This window comes from Kwoniella dendrophila, chromosome 7, assembly GCF_036810415.1.
Source record: "Kwoniella dendrophila CBS 6074 chromosome 7, complete sequence".
Taxonomy (NCBI): domain Eukaryota; kingdom Fungi; phylum Basidiomycota; class Tremellomycetes; order Tremellales; family Cryptococcaceae; genus Kwoniella; species Kwoniella dendrophila.
In genome coordinates, this window is record NC_089482.1 from 129,941 (window position 1) to 151,708 (window position 21,768).

Consider the following 21,768-nt stretch of genomic DNA (forward strand, 5'->3'; position numbering starts at 1 on the left):
AAACCTTATCAGCGTTTACTCCGATCGAGCACGCTGATACCACGCGACACATAGGTCGTTTCTATGATGTGGATATATTAGATGCTTTATGTCTACTTTACGGTGAACGCCGATGATATAGGATTTTTGAGTCAATATTAATCGATGAATTCCGAACAATACCAAATAGATAGAGAAGCACTACCGAGATTATCATATTCATCTTCTCGTAACAACTGGTATTGTGACTCGATAATATCATTGTCATCATAGCATCTAACACATACAGGTATATATCTTGGTGTATTTAGATTGATTGGCTCTTCTTCTGTATACTACCTGGATCTCCTTTTCCGTATTACTTCTCAACTTGGCAAAAGTCCAACATCTCCAAAATGGCAGCTACTCAACTATCACCCGAGGAAGTCAAACAGAGACTCGATAGATGGTCTAAACGATTGGGTACTATACCTAGTTTGGCTTTGCCAACGGATTATCCAAGACCAAGTGAGTTTACAGATGTTTGCTGTAATCTTTGTTATCTCAACTCTAGTTGTACTTGGTTCTTCCAAGTCGTTGAAACCCGCTGACTTGTGACTCCCTGCCTTTTGCTCAAATTAGCACCTGCCAAATTAGTCGAAGCTACTCAAACATTACCTATCCCATCAAATCTCGCACCAGTTTTGGGTAAACTCACTTATGAATATTCAACATTATTTCCATCTTCAGCATTACCTACACCGTATCATATTCTATTAACTTCATTTGCTATATTATTATTCAAATATACACCTGATCCATCAATGGTAATATGTACATCTATACATGGTACATCACAACCATTATTATTAAAATTAGATATCGCAATTGAGAATACTTTTTTCGATATTTTAAGACAAATTATGGAACGTGAAAAAGAATCTTTAAAAGATAATTTACCAATAAATAATTTAGTTGAACATTTAAAACCTGAAGGTCCATTATATAGAGTTAGATTTTTTGATTCAACACAAGAAATTCAATCAGATTCTTCAACATCTTTATCAACAGATTTAACTTTATTCTTGTTATCTTCTCCTACAGATATACCTATAACTAGATCTGCAATTGCACCATTATATTTAAAATTAGCATATAATTCTTTATTATTTACACAATCAAGAATTTCTTCTTTATTAGAATCTTTATTACAGTTATTATCTTCTGCTGCATCAAAAGATCCTTCACATCCCACTGGATCGTTGCCTATAAGAACAAATCAACAATCATTAGCTTTACCTGATCCTACAGCAGATTTAGATTGGTGTGGTTTTGTAGGAGCAATTCCAGATATTTTCTCTAAAAACGCTAAAGCTCATCCAGATAGAATATGTGTAGTTCAAAGTGAATTAGCTGAAGGTCAAACTATTATGGATGGTCCTTCAAGAGGTAGAAGAACTTTTACGTATAAACAAATTGATCAAGCTTCTAATGTAGTTGCTCATGCTTTACTGAAAAATGGTTTGCAAAGAGAAGAAGTCGTAATGGTTTACGCTGCCAGAAGTGTTGAAATGGTAGTTTGTGTCATGGGTATTCTCAAAGCTGGAGGTGTTTTCTCAGTTGTCGGTGAGTCAAATTACATATCCGCCTTTAGTCGTCCTATTTGAGCATTGCTGAATTTTCTATATAAATATAGATCCTGCTTATCCACCATCCAGACAGAATGTCTATCTATCGGTATCAACTCCTAGAGCATTACTCATCATCTCAAGTGCTGGTGTATTAGCACCATTAGTTTCAGATTATATCAAAGAAAACCTCAATTTACGTCTTCTGGTTCCAGCTATTGCATTGACAGAAAAAGGTGTAACAGGTTCCAGGTCAGGTGAAGAAGATATCCTATCACCATACCAACAACATGCTCAAACTCCTGCAGGAGTCGTACTTGGTCCAGATTCTCCAGCTACTTTATCTTTTACTTCAGGTAGTACAGGTATTCCAAAAGGTGTCAAAGGTAGACATTATAGTTTAACTCATTTCTTCCCCTGGATGGGTCAAAGATTCGGTTTGAATGAAACTTCAAAATATACAATGTTGAGTGGTATTGCTCATGATCCAATTCAAAGAGATAGTAAGTTAGCTTGAGCACCACCAAGTACGCAAATAGCTAATATATGATTTTACCAGTGTTTACTCCTCTTTTCTTGGGTGCTCAACTCCATGTACCTACTGCTGATGATATCGGTACACCTGGTCGATTGGCTGAATGGATGGCCGATAGTGAAGTAACTGTCACCCACTTGACTCCTGGTAAGTAATCTCATTTTATCGTACTTTCCGAGCCGACCCTGACAATCTTTTTGTACAGCTATGGGTCAACTACTCTCTGCTCAAGCCACAAGACAAATTCCTACTCTCAAAAACGCATTTTTCGTTGGCGATGTTCTCACCAAACGAGATTGTACCAGACTTCAAGCTCTTGCCAAGAATGTCTGTATCATCAATATGTACGGTACCACCGAAACTCAACGAGCTGTATCATATTTCGCCATTCCTAGTGTGAACGAAGATATTTCCTTCTTATCCACTCAAAAAGATTTGATTCCAGCTGGTCAAGGTATGATCGATGTTCAACTGCTTGTAGTCAACAGAACCGACCGAAATATCCCTTGTGCAGTAGGTGAAATGGGAGAAATTTACGTTAGGTCAGGTGGTTTAGCTGAAGGATACCTTGATCCAGCTGCTACAGCTGAGAAATTCGTCCCTAATTGGTTTGGCGCAAATGTTGAAAGAGAAGATACATTAGTCAAGACGAATCCTGAAGCTGCTAAACACTGGTTTGGTATTAGAGATAGAATGTATCGATCTGGTGATTTAGGTAGATACCTTCCCGATGGAAGAGTGGAATGTACCGGTAGAGCAGATGATCAGATCAAGATTAGAGGTTTCAGAATTGAATTAGGTGAAATTGATACACATCTTTCAAGACATCCTTTAGTACGAGAAAATGTTACTCTCGTTAGAAGAGATAAAGATGAAGAGAAAGTTTTGGTATCTTATTTCGTTCCTATTGATGGAGATGATTTAGATGGTCTAATGAGCGCATCAGAAGCCAACGGTGATGATGATGCTCAAGATCTCAAAACTGAAATGGTGAAAGGTGTCAAGAAATATAGACGATTGATTAAGGATATTAGAGAACATCTTAAAAAGAAATTACCATCTTATTCAGTTCCAGCAGTCTACTTCCCATTAAGAAAACTTCCATTAAATCCTAATGGTAAAATCGATAAACCGGCTTTACCTTTCCCTGATACTTCTCTTTTAGCTCCTGCACCTGCCGCCAACGCTGATTTAAATCCAACTCAAAAGACAATCCACGATATCTGGCTCAGACTATTACCTTCTCCTCCACCTCAAGTAGCTCTAGACGAAAACTTCTTTGACATGGGTGGTCATTCTATCTTAGCTACTAGATTGATTTTCGAAATTAGAAAAACATTCGTCGTCAATGCTCCTTTAGGTTTAGTTTTCGATAAACCTACTATCGCTGGACAAGCTGCTGAAATTGATGCTCTTAGAAACGCTGATCTTGCAGGTGCAGATTCAGATAACAAAGAAGTTGCAGCGGAAGTTGATTATGCTGCAGATGTCGATGTTCTCGTCAAAGAATTACCTGAAAAATTCGAACCTTTACCTTCAGATTTCAACGATAAAAAAATTACAGTATTTTTGACTGGTGCTACAGGTTATTTAGGTGCCTTTATCCTTAAAGATTTGTTATCAAGACGTGTAGCCAAGGTTATATGTTTAGTCAGAGCTAAATCTGCTGATCAAGGATTACAGAGATTAAGAGATAGTGGTGAAGGTAGAGGAGTATGGGATGAGAATTGGGTCAAAGATGGAAAAGTTGAAGCTGTTGTTGGAGATTTATCTGAAGATAAATTTGGATTATCATCTAAAGAATGGGAAAGAATTTCTTTAGAAGCTGATTCAGTTTTACATAATGGAGCAATTGTACATTGGGTTTATCCATATCCAAAATTAAGATCAGCCAATGTTTTATCAACTTTAACTTGTTTAAAATTATGTTCAACACCATCGAATAAACCATCAAAACAATTTAGTTTTGTTTCATCAACTGCTGTTATGGATAATGAAGAATTTGTTAGAAAAGCAGATGAATTAGTTTCTTTAGGTGGTCAAGGTATTTTAGAATCAGATGATTTAAATGATGGTAAAAAAGGTCTAGAAGGTGGTTATGGTCAAACTAAATGGGTTTGTGAAAAATTAATCATGGAAGCTGCTAAAAGAGGTTTATCAGGTTGGACTGTAAGACCAGGTTATATTTTAGGTGATTCAAAGACTGCTGGTAAGTTGGCAGTTTCTTTGATATGGTTTTCGTCACTGTATTGTAAAACCGTTACATCATGTTGATTATTTTTTTTTCTTCTCTATCAGTCACAAATACCGATGATTTCATTTGGAGAATGGTTAAAGGATGTCTTCAATTAGGACTTATACCAGATATTAATAATACATTAAATGTTTGTCCAGTTGATCACGTAGCATTATTAGCATCATTATCAACTTTTTCACAATTACCTTCTTCTTCAGAAGGGGAATCTTCTTCATTTGCTATAGCACAAGTAACTGGACATCCAAAAATTAGATTTAATGATTTATTAAATTCTTTATCAATTTATGGATATAAAGTTAAAAAAGTTGAATATGTATTATGGAGAACAAAATTAGAACAACATGTTTTAGAAACTCAAGATAATGCATTATTCCCATTGTTACATTTTGTTTTAGATGATTTACCTACATCAACAAAATCTGCTGAAATGGATGATCAAAATGCACAATTATTAGCTACATCAAATGATGAAAATCCAACTTCAGGTGTAAATGAAGATAGAATTGGATTATATTTATCTTGGTTAATTAAAGCTGAATTTTTAAATCCACCAACAGAAAAAGGTGAAAAATCTTTACCGGAATTAAAAGGTCAAGCTATGAAAGCTATTGGTAGAACTACTGCAGGTAATTGATTAGGATGAAATTGAAGTGTATATATATAATAAAAGTAGAAATTACAAAATTGAAGTAGGAGTAGGTTCAGAAGTAGAAGTAGAAGTAGAAGTAGAAGTAGGCAATTGGCCACCGCATACAAGTTTCGTGATCAGAAAAATATATAGTTCATCTAGCCATTTTTAACAATAAATAATTAAATGCATTGAGATATGATAAAACAATCATACTATTTTTTTATTGTCGTATCGCATCCAGTCGTGAAGTGCATGACGCTCCTTTGTGTTTGTACCCAAAGGCAACTTATTGTGGATTAGTACGATAATTGTATACTCTGCTCTTCCGCTTTTCCTAATCTTGACATCACTCGTGCGTAGTAAGGCATTTTGATGATAATGTCATCTTCCTTTGTTCTATTACTCCTAACTCTTCTCACTCAGTAGATTCGTCAACAACGAGACATGAATGAGCAAAAATGGTATTCAAGCAGATTGTTATCCGTTGTGAGATCATTTGTCCAATTATATATCTACTACATACATTTATTCAGGTCAACCATCTATTGTTCTCGGGCAAGACAAATTTTCTCGTTTGTTAGAGTCATAGTTGTCACGCACAACTAAATTAATACAGTATACCTCATACCTGCTCTCCCTTGGTTCCATACGAGATTATCAATCTCACCATAATCTCGATCGACACATATATGTGTATATACGCAAGCCATCAAGCCGCTGTACACACAGAACATCCAAAAGGTAAACCTGTGCTCTAATACGTATATCTATGGATGATTAAGTCCTTATCTGTAAGTCTTCAATACATTATTCCCCTCATCTACTTTATTTGATCACTGTAGATGTTCTATATTTGTGGATCCCATGATATCAATCTACCTTTTATCCAAATAATATATTATATATTACTACCCTTCCTTCATCCAAATCAACTTGCTTTGTCCACATTCACTATTCTCGACCGTACGGACCGATAAATGGTATTTTTACTTGTACGATTTGTACTCGTACGGCCTCATCTTCCCGCGGATTTAAGGTTTCTCTTTCTTGCTTTTAGATTACCTCTACTGTACTGTACTTCTGACTTGAAATCCTTACCTTATCAGTTACAAGTTACCATTTAATCAAAATTGCAGTTTAATTTCGCCAAGATAAAAAAACCCTTATAATACTCTCTCTATCGATCCCCCCCAATTTTTCCGACCTATTTGTCCGCGCCTGCAGCTATTATAGAGTAAACAAATTCCTGGAACGTAAACGATAAAACGATAAAAACCTTAAAACACCCTAAAATAAATCTGGTGGCAGTGATACCATCATCATCATCATTTAAGTGGCTTTACGCTAAAATATCAAACAATAGAAAGATCGACAACTCTGTATAAAACAAGTGACCAATCTGATAAGTCAAGTACATACGAGGCAGTAAGTGATTGATTCTTGATTCTTTTGCAAGCTCTATTGATCTTTCTCATACGGAATGTAAATAATCCTTTAATGAAAGTTTGAAACGAGTCTGGATGCTCATATATTTTGTACCTTTGTACTCAATTAGGCACCGCGAACCTCGCTGCAGATTAACATTCCACATTACTCAAAGTACAACAACCGAACTCATCCTCAAACCAAGTGTCTATCAGCCCAAAAAAGACGCCCAATCTTTAACGCTTACTTTCCAGCTGACGTGATCAATTGCTCTCTCGCTTGTGAGTGTAACACTCGTATCTATCTTTAATTCTACCCTGCTTGAGGCGTTTTCAAACCACTTCAGAGGAAGGACAATCCAATGTGGAAGAAACCCCTTTTGTGATCATCGAAATGACGAAATTATCTTGAAATACGAATAACATTCCTCAGATTGGTCATAACTTGGTTATCACAAAAACCCTTTTATGCGAAACTAGTTTATTTCTTTTTGGACTAAGGAGAATTTTTCAAAGCAACACATGTGATTATCAATAGAATAGTTCATCTTACAACCGCGGATCTAAGACCTCTACCAAAATTCAACAGATTCTATCATTATCCTGCAAAATATCTCCTCTTTAAACTCACAGTGTTCACTTGACTTCTTTTTCTTTTGTTATTCTTTGCTTCATTGCTATTAATCTCTATTATCTCGTCCATCTCAGATTGCTTACAGCTCAATTTTCATCTCTGTTTGCCATAGAAAGCTCCAAACATTCCCTTTGCCCTCGTTTGACCTTCATTCTCAACGTAAACACCTTGTTGAACATCAACCGTATCCTCGATTGGAAAGTCAAACCCGATTTTGAAAACGATCATATTGGCCTTTCTTCCTAAAGCTGCTTTTACCGTTTATTACCGTAAAACCTCCAACACAGCAACCATACAATAACCATACAGTAGTCGTCCGTCCTTCAAAAGACATCACATTGTAACATCCCAATAATTTCGGCGACCGAACCTCCGAGAACCATAACGCTACCAAAGATCAGCACTTCCAGAAATTCAATAATAAGATCAAGCCGAACTTTTCCACTTTTAGACGACATTCCTTTGTTTCCGTTCTATCTCCTGTCAAGATCTCCCAGTAAACAGCCGCCGCCGGGATCTCGAATAGATAGCTCAGATTAAACAAATACTATAGAAAGGGATACTTTTTAGGTTTAGAATCGGACTATCATTTGTTATTTTCCCCGGATCACCCTTGGCTAGGGTATCTATCGTTTTATCGATCCCAAATTACTTCGAGAAGCATCATTAGGACTTCTATACAGGGTATCAATGGAACGATATTGGGAATAGGGATAAAATACCATACGTTAGAACCTGATTCAAGGTGTATCGAGGTGAAAGTCTGCCTTAAGACAGACGTATCCTCATCAACAGTACCGAAAATAACCAACAAACAATAAGATCTACTGTATCAACCATTGATGAGCTCGTGTGACACCACGGTCTGTAAATCTCCAAGCGAGCTTTTAGTGTATATTTGACATATGCCATTTGACATCAAACAAACCAACACAAATATAAAAACCACCAAAAGAACAACTACGTCAGACGCTTAATTTGGTCAAGCTTAAATAAAGACACCGAAATTTACGGCATTCCAGCGAAAAACAACATTCCTTCACCTTCACCTTCATAAATATAGGAGTAATTTATTAACAGTCCGACCTAGCATACAGGTCACGGCGAATTTATCTTTGAAACCATTCGTACGTTATTCGGTTCGTGCATCACATATTCCAAATAACTCATGGATTGAACCAGATGCTTATTGTCTGAATTTGATTCTGCACATGTAGGACCTCGGTGATAACCTTGAATTAACGGTCAGAAAGTTTTAAAGGCGAGGCGATATCTCATCGCCGAGCCACATCCTGAACCTTTGATTTGGTAGCCCGATAGATCAATAAGGTATACAGAGTAGTAGTATTGGTAAGCCAGTAGATATTGGGTATCAAGTGAATAACAACAAGTCACCGAAGTGCAAGTGAGACCGGTGAGTGCTTACATTAAACTTGACATTCCTCGGCGAAATTGAGTTTCCACAAGTACCCTATACTTTCTCTCTACTCATGACTGTAAAGGGAAAAGCAAGACAGAATGATCAATCAGAGACATCTGCTTACTCGATTTAATCTCCTCTCTAGGCTTCCTCCCATCATTTGTTTTTCCTTCACCAATTCGACTAATACCGTGGTTTAACCGGCTTTACGAAAAACTGAAAAACATTTTTTTTCCCTCCTGCAACTGGAATCTGACGTAGACGTATCTTATCACTCAATTGAGCGAACAAAAAGGAATTTTTGGATCATTCCTTTTTGGATCACCTGGGTCAACTGAGGATCTTTTACCGTAAGTACATTCTTCCTCATACATACAGTATCATTTCCTTGGAATCTCAAATTCATAAAGAACCACCAAAAACGCCCAAAGCGGAGCCTCCGGAAGATCCGAACACACAGATTGGCTTATTGTTCTTATTTGAGTTGAAAAAAACAAACAACCCAAAAAATCATTCCTCACCTTCTTAAATCCCGAATTTAAACCCTTTTCACCGTATCACCGATATACAAGACGCACAGACCTAAATTACTGTAATGCTGATATTTTAGCTTTTTCCGCAGGTCCGAAAATTACGTGATTATCTGTATGTTCTCGGAGATTTGCACTCCGATCAGTTAGATTAAAAGATTCCAAATAACGTAATACACGTGGTTTACCATCAACTTCTTTATTGTTCATCAAAAACAGAAAGATCTTAAGGCTATTTTTCAATAGAAATAATGAAGATGTTTTCAAACAATAACAATAACGTTGTAAATGAAATAAACGAGAATGACGAGAGGAGAATATACCATGATAGGAAACATCATACTACGCATGCGGAACTACTGCGAGGAGAACCAGAAGGAGATGATATGGACATCGATTTAGAACAACAACATGAAAATCATGACAAAGATGAAAACAATTTTTTAGTGTCTTTTTCGCATCCGGATACAAATCTTTTACAATTAAAATCAGTTGTCAGTAACAATCTGAATGATCTTAATAACAGTATTAACCAAAAAGAAAGTTTTACACTAAAATCGGCATTCTCTTTTTCATCTTCTTCATCTACAACATCAAATGCAAATGTACATATAGATTCACAATCTTCATTCACATCACCATTTTACCTTGATAATAGCTTCGACAGTCAGACGCATATCAGTATACAATCTTCGGCTTCATCACCATCAAATATACACAACAAAGGTACATCAGGTACATCTTCATCACAACAGATACATCCTTCTTCACTGTACCGACACGCTTTCAACAACACTGCTAAAGAAGCACAACCGTCCCCTCCTGTTGGTTATACACAAAATCAATACATCGGCCAATCAACAGCTTCAGCAACTGGCTCCAGATCATTCACACCTTCCCCTTTACGCTTGTATTCTCCTTTACCAGCATCTCCACAATCTCTGCCAAATAACAACAATCGACCTATACCACTACGTTTAGGCTCAGCAAACTCTTCTTCGTCCACTTCATCTGTAAGAAGTGCACGTAGACTAGGTCATTCACCATATATCATCCCTCAAACCGCTAAACTAATACCCACCTCTTCGCCTCCATCTAACATGACTACTGTTACCGTAAAAGATGAACCAAGGACACCAGTTCCATTACCATCTTCGTTTTTGCCAGATGTCAAAGATGAAGTTTTAGATCATGAACATGATGATATACTTAAAACACCTAAAAGATTAGTACAATCACCTCCAATAGGATCTAGAATAGGTTCATCACCAGGATCAATGTCAATGTCACAACGTAGAGGAGTCAGACCATCATTTCCTACACCAAGAATGGTTAGAACGAGTTCAGGTCCATTGTCAGGTTCAGGAAGTGGGAATGGGAATAATAATAACAATAATATAATGGATACGAGAGGAGGGTTACTTACACCCCAACATTCAGCATCATCTTCATCATCATCATCAACAAGACCACAACCATATAATCATCACAACTCGATACCACTTTTATCAGCACCATTATCTCCTCCACAAAATTCAGGTAAATCAAATCAAAGTCAAAGATGGCATCAATCTGCCCCAGCTGCTGGTGGTATTACTACACCAATAACACCTCATTATGGTAGTAATGGTAATTGTAATTTAAAAGGTAAAGGTAAACAGAATACTTATCAAGTTAGTTTAGATGAAATACCAAAAGATTTCGTTTTGAAGAAATTAGTTCAATTAGCAAGTAAATATTGGTATGCACCACATTCAGCAGATTGTCATATAAGTGAGTTTCTTTTTGTGATCATCTGTTTGCAATCAATCATCAATATAGTAGTCTATGCTGATACATAAAACATTACTTTGTTCCTTCCTTTGCCCTGAATCTCATTCTTTTTCTCCGTGAAAACTCGTAAATATTTAACAGTCGTACCTATCAAAAGAGCATCAAGATCACCTAATATACCTTCTACACCACGTACAGCTATTCCTTCATCGTATCAGAGATTCCCAAGTCAGTTACCGAATCGCCAGACTGCTCAACCTGGAGATTCGTTCTTCGGACCACAAACACCTACTGCAGCAACCATACAAGCTGCTGCTCAAGTGGCTTCTGTTAAAAATGGAAATGACGTAAAACCTGATGTACTGAATAGCAGTGTTACTAATATAGAAGCTAATAAGGATTTTAGTGGTAGAAGAGGAAGTTTACCTGGAGGTAATCAACTTGAGGTGAGTGTACCGCCATCAACATATGAGATTCTTTTCTTCCCTGCTTGCAATATGACAAGGTAACTGACATTCGATTTACATCATTGTAGCAATGCCTCGTATTTCCATTACACAAAGATTACCTTACAACCCAATCAGTCCTCTTCCGAACATTATTAAATTCTCAAGCTGCACATCTACCAAATCCTCCTCCCAGAGACCAGGAGGGTCGTCTACTATTTCAATCTCCTGTGATCAGAGGTGCAAAAGTACTTCCAACTAAATCAGACAGACCAAAAGCTTTATATGTACCTTTACCTGATCCAGCAAGTTTTGGTGTAATTCTACATTGGCTTTATTGGTGAGTTTATTACATTTCTGAATATTATCTTTCCCTTTATTGGCGAATGAATCTTTAATAATTGCTCAATATACATAGGCACGATGCGGATCATTTTAATCATTGTCTTTCAAAAGGATTAGTAACTTGGCAAGGTATAATAAGGAATATTGAATATCTATCTTTAGATAATGAAATCAAATTGTTAGCTGGAAAATGGTGGAAAAGATGGGTTAAACCTACTGAATCTAATGAAAGGCGTAGAACAAATACTACCACCACTATTAACAATACAACCAATAGAGATAATATGGGAAAACTTAGATCTACTTCATGTCCAAATACGATAAAAGGAAAAAGAAGATCGTATTCTACATCTGAAGCTAGGAAAGATAAATTGATGAACATCGATCATTTTGATGATGATGATGATGACGATGAAGATGATAATATAGAAGAAGAGGAAGAAGAAGTCATTGGTGATAGTGGTGATGAAGCTGATGATGAAGATGGTATACATATCAAGCGGGAATTAATTGATAATGACGGTTTCGCAGATCATGTTTCGCTGAAATTAGGTGGATTACAATCGCATTAAGAGAGGAGGGTATTGGGGTATTCTGTGCTCTATCAATTTCATTCATACTGTTTCTATACGTGTACAATTTCTATCATACTGTATTTATATTTATCTGACAAATCTATATCCAGGATTCTGTATATACCCATTTCCTATCTTATCATTGTATATATTACTGTAAATGATTATCCTTGATGGTATAATATATGATCCGATCAGCGCAATCTATCTCTATAGCAATTCCACTTTCTTTTGATGACTTTTCGGCATGATATTGTCTGGTGGAGGTGGTAAACCAAATAATGGTGCAGTGTAGAGCCATGTTTTCTCAATTAGGTAGGCTGTAATATTTATCACAGCATAGAAAGCCTGTATGATTGGAGAAAAGATCAATTGTCAACATTGTGAAATTGATTGTTAACGAAGCAAGAAAAGTATGGGATGAGTTAACATTTAATCACTCACCATAGGTATCACCCCCATAAATATATTACCTAGTAAACCACGACGTTGAATAGTTTCCCATAATTCAGTTTCAACTATACCTTTAGCTTTTTCAGATTTGAATGGTCCAGTCAATCTATAAAATGTAGGGAAAGCAGCACCGAAGCTAAACAAATTCATGAAGGCAAAATATCAAATTGTTAATTTCAATTCGATGATAACATGACTTGATGAATAAGTATTGCTAATGAGAATCTCATATACTGAAACAACTTACCAATAAACGAATAAGACAAACCACCCATATTTTCGCCAAAGTTCCAATAATCCAGGTGAACTACCGATATCTTTTGATAGAGTTGACATATAAGTTGAATGATCTACACCATATTGGATTCTTGATGTAGGTGAATGCAATAAATGATATGTTTCTGGTGATGTCGGTATTGGTATTTTGTTTTGGGAAAGTAATTGGAATAATTGAGTTTGCATTTCTGATATCGGTGGGATTGCACCTAGAAAAACAGTGATAATCAATGAATGTCATGGGATCGTAATCAAGAATCAAGAAGAACTAGGACCGAGTTATTACTCACCTACACCAGGTCTAACAAATCCAATAAAGGCAACTGATAAATCTTTTTCACTACATACACCTCTAATTTCACATTGTTCTGGACCTTTTGGATAATCTTCAGATAACCAATCCCAATTTTGTTTATAACCTGTACATAAAACAACTAAATCCGGTTTACAAATTTGATTTTTCCATGCTATTTCTTTTGATCTGTGTTTTGGTGGTTTATCAAAAATAGCTATTCCAGTATCTTGATCAAATTTTTTTGGGAATGGTACGATATCGATTTTTGGATTACCTTTTGGTTTCGGTGGATCAATATAATGTGCGAATTTTTTATGTATTGAAGATAAATTATAATAAGGTTGATTTATAAATTGCATTGCTTTTGCAGATTTATTTAAAAAAACATATGCTCTACCTTGTTTTTCTGGTGGTAATTCCCCACACCATTGATTACATCCTGCCATTGTACCTGTTAATAACCATAAAACTCTTTTTATAATTAAATCTGAAATAAACCATCTTAAATGTGATTGTGAAATCCATTTATGTACATAAACATCTTCGAATAAATTCGTAATTAATCCATCAATAGGTAAATTTCCATTAAATGAAAATCCTAATACCTTGAAATTGTTCAGCACTTTAGGAAATGATAAAAATCCATTTCTAATTCCAATCCAAACTTTTTTCTTTTCAGTTTCAGTATTGTCATCTAACGATGTATTGTCGTTGTCATTGTCGTATTCTTTATCTTTTCTATCATCATCGTTGGACATTGGATAATTTGCCATAATTGATTCATAAGCAATATCCATACCAGTTTCACCTGCACCTAAAACAAGTATTTCTTTACCTTTTAATTGTGATCTCGATTTATATGATGATGAATGTATCCATTCAGGAGCATTTTTAGATTTCGGTTCAGAATTTAATCCAGGTATTATAGGTATGTTAGGTGTAACATGTAAACCAGTTGTTATAATTACCCTTTTTGCTAACACTTCAGTTGATTCACCAATAGGTTCTTTATTTCCATCTAATCGTTGTAGCGTCGCGAGATGCTTGAAGCCATCATCTGAAGGTACTTTTCTAAGTGATATAACTTTTGTCGACGTATGAATATAAGGTGTAATACCGAAATGAGAGGCATAGGAATTAAGGTATCGAACGAAGTTGGGTAAAGAAGGATGATCAGGAGCGGAGAGTGGGTATCTGAAAGGAATTTGTTAAGTTCAATCTTCATATCATCCACAACGATATGTTGGATTGATTATTATATTAGGAAGGAGGAAGACCATCGACTTACCGGAAATCCGAAAAACAAGTCAATTGTTTACTACTAACCAATTCTGCATTCTCGTATCCTCTCCATCTGAATATATAATCTAAAGTCAGCTACCACAGCTTCAAAAGCTGTGTGTCCAGCCCAATCTATATCATCTTTTCTTGTTCATACGACCAGATGAGACTTACCTGAAAGTACCCCCTATCTCAGACTCCATTTCAACTAAAATCGGTTCTTCACCTTGATTCCATTTTTCACCATATTCCACAGCGTATTTCAATGAAACCAAACCAGCTGGTCCACCCCCTATGACAAGTGTTGATGCTCTCTCCGGTAGGTAAGAGGTAGACATTGTAATTATACTTTGGAACACCTATTCGGAATGACAACAAGGTAAAGAACGCATAACCAATCGATTATCTAGGCGAGATAATAAAGATAATGCTTGGACATGATCAGCTAAGATATGGTTCGCGTCGATCGATAATAGATACCGGTTAAATCGGAAAATTCTCCGAAATCATAGCTCTAGAGTAGAATAATTATGATAAGAATTCTTATTTTGTATAAAGACCATAATTTCAAAAAGGTGGTTAAGAGATCTATCGTATACTCTTATTGGGATAGAATCCCAATGTTTCGACAGAAGAGAACATTTTTCTGTCTAATAATGAAAATGCGTAATCATGTATGTATAGCCATGGCCACGAATTGAATGTACTGTACGTCATTTGATTTTCGAAACCAAACCAATCTTTGATAGACAAAAACATTTTGGTAAAATTCACATTTCTGCCTACTTCTTTGGTTTGTATTTCTTCTGCTTCTTCTTTTTCCTTTTCCTGTCTCATCCGTTTCGCTTCTTGTTGAAATATTCAGATAACTTCGTTCCTGTTTGGCGCGATAGCTGATGGATGATAACTTATATCGGTTTCTCGCGGACGAAAGAAAATTGTGTAAACTCGTTCTGGAAACCAATATGAAAAGAGAAAAAGGAAGGATACACATCAGAATTCGAGTACATATGGGGTTATACCTAATTAAAATGTCTTAGTCTTCCTTTTCCGAAGTCATGTCAAGTCATGCATACCATGGACTAAAATTCCTGAGAGGTTGTCAAGTTGGCTTATATTTTTACCCTTAGATTGATGGGATTGCCCCACTTTCATCAAGTCGATGGGAATTCATTCTTTCCTTTTCCAAGTAGATAATCATGCGCCATGCATTTCGGAAGGTAAATGCTATGCATGCTTACAATTTACCACAAGGAATATGTTTTTCCCACCTTTCTGAATCAATTTGCTGAACAAGATCGCTCGAACCAGCTCTTATCCCATCCATCTTCAAACAAAAATCAGCACAATTCATAAAAACACAAACGATAAAACAGTCACTTACATCTTTCCGTAAGCCTTTTCCCAAAAGCTCTATATCTTATAGCATGTATTGAGGTTTCAGGATGGGGGCGATGTTCATTGAAAGGGACACCAGCATTATTGGGAGGAACAAACCGGATGATAGATCCACCAACATGATCGATACTAAAATATATGCTAACGGAGTCAGTACCTTTTATTATCTATCATGATTATATCCTCTGCTCATTCACCTAAAACCGATCCTTCTCATGAGCTGAGCGTATACGAGTTAGCTAAATTAATATTTCTGCTATCACCAAGACATACTTTATAGATGTCATCCCAACTAACTTGACCTTGAGCAGCTTCGTCTGAAGAATCACTGAACAACCTTTCCACTAACTTCATCTGCTTTTTGTTCACTTTGAAAGTAGGTACAACCTCGACTTCGGTAGCTTCTTTATGTCTTGAGATGACCAAGTTATTCGTCTCTTCTTCTAAGCAGCCTTCTGAATTGTCCTTACCACGTTTCTTGATCTTTTCATGATCGTGACCATCGTGAGCGTGTTGATCTCGGTAGTAACTGTGACCGGATCGAATGAGGGAAGAAGAGCTGGAAGTGTCGAGGGCATCATGCTCTTTTTCGCAGCATGCACTGGTATTGGACTCATTTTCTTTCGGTGATTCGGGTAGAGTTGCATAGGGGTCAAACCTTGTATTCCAGGTGGGTCTTGGAGGGATCAACAGATCTGTGATCCCAAACAATTCATCCAATGACCTATCATAAAATCTTCTTGAAGTTGAATTCCAATGTTCCCATAGGAGAGAACATCCATCTTCTGTAACCTTTCCATTTTTGTAGATCTTATCGAAATCAGGAAATGGTTCTGCAAAGACCTTTTGGCCTTGTTCTAAAACTTCTTTGAGTGTATCCCAATGGGTAAAAACACAAGAAGGAGCAGGTGGGATACATCCTTGACGTCCACTACCACTACCCAATAAAAGGTCATGAACTGCTTTATTTACATCTTGAGTCATAGTCAATTCACCTACATCATATTGTTTATCGATGATTCAGCATGAACCAGAACATGTGGTCGGCCCAATAGCAGTCAAGTAATGCTGGTACTTACCGATAATCTGTTGAAGAGATCGTGATAAGTCTACAGTCAGAGTGGGGTCATTCTTGATTGCTTGCTCGTACGCTAAGACTATATATATACATATATACCGCGCGTCAGCTCTGCAACTCAAGTGTAGAATTTGTGACAAGATAAAACTTACTCCTATGATCGAAATCGTGAGAATCAGGTTCCACTGAACCTATATAGTCACACAAACTAGCGATAATATGATCAAAGTACCATTCCCTACAAAATTCTTGACCGCTGCAAGCTATCTCATAAGGTAATTCAGATGAGTCGAAAAGAATCGTATTGAAGTTTCTCTTCTTGGCTGGTGCAACCTATCAACTTCTCCATCAATGGAAGCCTTCTTAAAGACTGTCAGAAATATACTTACGGACTTCTTGATTGAGTATTGTTTTCCTCTCCCCTCGAACAAGGAGACAGCTAAGGAGTCTGATTGCTTACTGATGAGATAATGAAGGTATTTGTGTAGTAAGGCATACTCGGATTGCGTAAATTGAGATTTGGTCACGTTGGTAAATGCTTGTCGACCTCTGTAGTTCATGCCAGATTTGATAATTGATCGCATGCATTTGACGATTTTTTGCCATATTATGATTGCTTGGTAGAAGTCACTCAACCGATTTGCAATTCGGATTACTGATTCAGTTTTGTAAGTGATATCGTTGACGATTTCTTGTCGGCAGCTGCAATGAAACGCGGGCGTTATTTGTTGATGTCAAGCGCATGCCGCTGAAATTGATAGAAGCAATAGATTGGGACTTACCCATCTTTCAACAAATCGTTCAAGTCCAGAGCAAAAAGCTTTGAATCGGTTTGCCAATCACGTAGAAGAGTGATATGATAATCGAGTGCATTAGTAGCAACGTCAAGAAGGTCTGACATGGAACAAGCAGGTTCTTTACTTCCTGCATAAGTTGCAGCTACGGAGGATAGTTGGAGATCACAACTTTAACAGTTGCTTTTCTTTCCGTCAGTAGTCAGTTTAACTCACCTTTTCGCCATGCAGGCCAACTGTACCCATACGAAAATTCTCCTCTTTTCGGAAACACCAATTTAGGATCGAAAAGACATTTGAATACCTGTAGATTGACAGGACTCCACATTATTACCCAAAAGACATCCGACAGCAAACAAGAATACTGTAAGTGCATAACTAAGTCGAACTCACTTTCTCCTCGTAAATTTCTCGACAGCCCTTTCGGAATTCTATATCTTCAAGATCCCCCGATTCACCGTAACCGAGTGTTTGCATACAATTCCACAGATTACATTCTCCAGTCTCGTCTGCGCTTCTCGTCCATGTTATATAATCCTGCGAGAAAGATGATTTCTTAGCTCAAGCAATTTCTGATGTTTTGATGTGAGAAGACCCACCTCTTCATTGTACCAATCTCTGATAGGCGAAAACTTCTGTGTGTAATCGATAGGTTGGGCTGAAGTGACCATTTTTTTCCCCAAAAACTACTTGTTTGAACAAGATATGCTGGATTCTGATTGTATGTATGACGTGGTATATGTTTTGAGCTTGAAACAACAAATGTCAAAAGCAGAATTGAGGTTTAGAAATAGAATGTGTCAGTGAGAGGTAGTAGTGTTTGAATGAGGAAGAACGAAAGAATCTAAGAATCTGAAGTTTTGCTTAGCTTGATTTGGTGTGTTGATGTTTAACATCCTAACATATGGAGAGGTAGATACTCAACCAACAAATTCCAAATAAGCTTGTGTGTATGCTTCTTGATGGAGGAACCGTAAAATGCCATCCTTTAGTTCTCAGTGGAACAGGGTGAATTTAGGGTAATATTCATGACAGGTCCTTTAGCAACCGTCCAGATCTTCCCCACTTTACTCGTATCTCCAAGTAAGTGTTTTCGATATTTAGCTCGGCTGCAAGCTGTTCATCACCAAGCAGGGCCGGGCGTGTAGTCAATAGGCGATCCCGGAGATCCCTTAGAATCGTCTTTTCCAGAACGAGCAAGTTGGTTTTGTCTTCCTTCTAAGCTGTTGACAATCATAATTACGGTATACTGTTATGCTGAATAAAAAGATATCTGTTGAATCAATGATACGGCAAAAGAACAGAAGATCGATTTGTGCCAAATATGTAATGACGAGAGGGAGGGGGAATTCCAATAGCAAAGCAGGAAGAGTAGTAAACCCACCATTGGACAAAAAGGGGAGAGCTTGAACGATTTTTTGCTTACCTCGTGTTTACCAGTCCTCTTCCTTCAGTTAGTATCCCTGGATGTATAGGAATCGTTTCTGCTAGTTCTCTCATCACGATCAAACATGTCTGTGTTGTGCGTTTTTATATACCCTTAAATTCTCTCTCCTGCAACTCCACGACTTGCAGCCGTTTGATCTCTGTTTGGTAGTAATGCGCATATTGTGAGAGCATTTGAATCGTGATGTAACCTATACGCAAGGTGAAATGCAAATGCATGAATGTCAGCAAAGATAGAAGTTGCTTCACTCGTGAAGTTTGCCCATCAAAGCTCAGTTCGCTCGATATACGTACTGCTTAGCCATGAGAAGCCACGTGTCAATCCCTTAATTCAGGTAGGTTCGATCTGTAACACGAGTTTATCTTGATGGTAGTATAGTAACGTCCATGGTCAATTGTTTTCGATCCTGGTCGATTTCAAGACAGCTTGTTTGTTATCTCTCAAAAACGATCATTGTACTTGGCCGGAGACAGAACAGATATTGTACTATTGTAAAAGTATGCCTTTCGAAAACGCGATCACATGTCATACATACGGTCATTTATTTGAATACTGAAGAGAGAGTTATTACGTTTTTATTAACGGTTCTGACGTTTGCGTTTTACCGAGCGGAGACATAACGAGAAGATGAATGAGGATGAAAAGACAAATTATCATGTTTGGTGTATCATTAGTGAGGGCTAATTTTGATAGCATTGAAGGTATACCACAGATAATAACCTCCTTAATCTCTGTCTCTGTTTCCGAGGGAACCATAGACACCTCTTCCATCTGGACCGTGTCTTGTAGGTGATTCAACCCACCAGTCAGGTAAAGTCCAAGGACCATTTTCGTCGTGGGTGTGGAGGAAGAGAAGAAGGTAGGTGAACCCAAGTTTTGCGGCACTAAGGGTGTACGCCGAGATGTCAGCTCTCTGTATCGGTACCATAATCGCATAACAGTGGGCTTGCAAGAGGAATGACATAGGTAATAGGACTCCAATTGTCGGGGGACTTACACATCAAGCACACCGTAGGCGATAATCTCGGCATCAACACCAACTTTGTTGGCACCTTCGGTAATACCAAAGACGATAGGGTAACCTATCCAGAGACTGTACGTGATGACACCCAGTCAGCTATGCCAACGATTAGAGTAGCGGTAGGAAAGATGGATATTGGACTTACACAAAGGTCATAGCAGAAAGAAGGGTGAATAAACCTTTAGTATTTCTAGGTCTGTTTTGAGCGGCTAAAGTAGTTAATATAATGTCAGCTCAGCATGAAAAATAATACTCAAGATATAGCTTACCTTGAAGACCGTTCGTGAATAAGATACCCCAGATGAGTAAGAAAGCGAAAGAGGAAATACCGAACCAAGCCCATTGAGCTCTTTCACCACCAGCCCATCTTGCAGGAGTAATAGCTGAAAAGAACCCAGTAACAATCATGAAGATATCACTTAAAATAACAGCTAAAGTTGATGCTGGTGATAAACCTGCTAAAGATGACAAAGAAAGTAATAAGAGTGGTGTAGTGAATAACCAATCTACATATCTTGCCCAATAGAGTTGTCTGAAGTAATGATGTAATGATCCGGCAGCACCATGATAGGATACAGGAACGTAAGTTACACCTAATCCTGTTGCCATGGCTAAATACGACATCATAGCGATGATGAGAACGAGTGATGAGATACTGCAAGGTACGTATTGTGTTAGCGTTTTCAATACGATAGGTGAATGGAAGGGATAGCCTGATATCGGATGTTTGGTATGGCAGGGTGTGATTTAAGATATGACAATTCTCGATAGAAAAAAAGAATCCTCACCCATGGAAGTATCTATTTCTCTTTTCGGTTCTAACAGTTAAGAAAAGAACAGGGACTAAACCAATGGTGAAAAGGGCAAAGATTACCCAAAGAGCGGTGTGTCCAACATGAGTAGAGTGAATAAGGTGAATGTCCGCAGTTGGCTAGATTATAACGTGTTGACATGTCAGCTGCTGCCTACAGTGATCTTTCTCGTGAGGAAGAGGAACAGAATAGCCAGAAGAGACTATTCCATACCGAAAAAAACTAGCCAAGAATCAAGTGGGCACACTTACGAAAGGTTGAGTAGGTAAAGGCAGATGTGATTGATGTCCACCTGGATGATGTGTGTGAGTTCCTCCAGGAGGATCAATCGAGATGGTTGTAGTAGGTACAGGATGAATTGAAGTTGGTCTGAAATCAGCTAAGAAATCCATTTTGACTATTTGTTTGTCGTGCTATATCTCGAGCAAAGAACGAAACAAATATGATTTTATGACGGCGAGTAAGAAGAAGATGTATAAAAGAGAATGATGAGAGATGGTAATGCATGAGGTGGTATCACATAATATCCCATATACAGTACATCATCTGACTGGACCGCTATGATTTTATGACCGTCACGTTCCTCCTTTAACTTAGCTTGAATTCCTTAACTTCGTTACAAACACGTCATTTCGGTCACTTTATACGCGGAGTCTCCGCGATTCCTCATCACTGTAAAACTGACATCATTCCTTTTCGTACATATATAGCTCGTATCATAGAACCGTGCCTAGACCAGCGATTTATATCATCAGTG

The 21,768-nt window shown here is 37.4% G+C and overlaps 5 protein-coding genes across 5 annotated transcripts; 2 read left to right on the forward strand and 3 right to left on the reverse strand.

Moving 5' to 3' along the window:
• Positions 1–374: 374 nt before the first annotated feature.
• Positions 375–5,012, forward strand: L201_005291 (L-aminoadipate-semialdehyde dehydrogenase; the record flags this gene model as incomplete). Its single annotated transcript, XM_066221024.1, has 6 exons — positions 375–486; positions 601–1,584; positions 1,655–2,089; positions 2,146–2,268; positions 2,327–4,330; positions 4,420–5,012. The coding sequence occupies 6 exons, from the start codon at positions 375–377 to the stop codon at positions 5,010–5,012; spliced, it is 4,251 nt and encodes a 1,416-aa protein (XP_066077121.1).
• A 4,262-nt stretch (positions 5,013–9,274) lies between these two features.
• On the forward strand, positions 9,275–12,153 carry L201_005292 (uncharacterized protein; the record flags this gene model as incomplete). The annotated part of the gene is made up of 4 exons (XM_066221025.1): positions 9,275–10,790; positions 10,932–11,236; positions 11,326–11,576; positions 11,655–12,153. 4 exons carry the CDS (start codon positions 9,275–9,277, stop codon positions 12,151–12,153), a joined length of 2,571 nt encoding a protein of 856 aa, XP_066077122.1.
• A 213-nt stretch (positions 12,154–12,366) lies between these two features.
• On the reverse strand, positions 12,367–14,799 carry L201_005293 (uncharacterized protein; the record flags this gene model as incomplete). The annotated part of the gene is made up of 6 exons (XM_066221026.1): positions 12,367–12,504; positions 12,601–12,745; positions 12,857–13,094; positions 13,176–14,374; positions 14,469–14,534; positions 14,636–14,799. 6 exons carry the CDS (start codon positions 14,797–14,799, stop codon positions 12,367–12,369), a joined length of 1,950 nt encoding a protein of 649 aa, XP_066077123.1.
• Positions 14,800–15,741: 942 nt separating this feature from the next.
• L201_005294 (uncharacterized protein) lies at positions 15,742–18,402 on the reverse strand (the record flags this gene model as incomplete). Its single annotated transcript, XM_066221027.1, has 11 exons — positions 15,742–15,788; positions 15,846–15,988; positions 16,057–16,079; positions 16,133–16,854; positions 16,939–17,016; positions 17,090–17,270; positions 17,327–17,396; positions 17,720–17,876; positions 17,948–18,035; positions 18,125–18,268; positions 18,331–18,402. The coding sequence occupies 11 exons, from the start codon at positions 18,400–18,402 to the stop codon at positions 15,742–15,744; spliced, it is 1,725 nt and encodes a 574-aa protein (XP_066077124.1).
• A 1,500-nt stretch (positions 18,403–19,902) lies between these two features.
• On the reverse strand, positions 19,903–21,403 carry L201_005295 (uncharacterized protein; the record flags this gene model as incomplete). Its single annotated transcript, XM_066221028.1, has 6 exons — positions 19,903–20,062; positions 20,176–20,271; positions 20,345–20,408; positions 20,469–20,854; positions 20,988–21,130; positions 21,263–21,403. 6 exons carry the CDS (start codon positions 21,401–21,403, stop codon positions 19,903–19,905), a joined length of 990 nt encoding a protein of 329 aa, XP_066077125.1.
• Between the last annotated feature and the right edge of the window lie 365 nt (positions 21,404–21,768).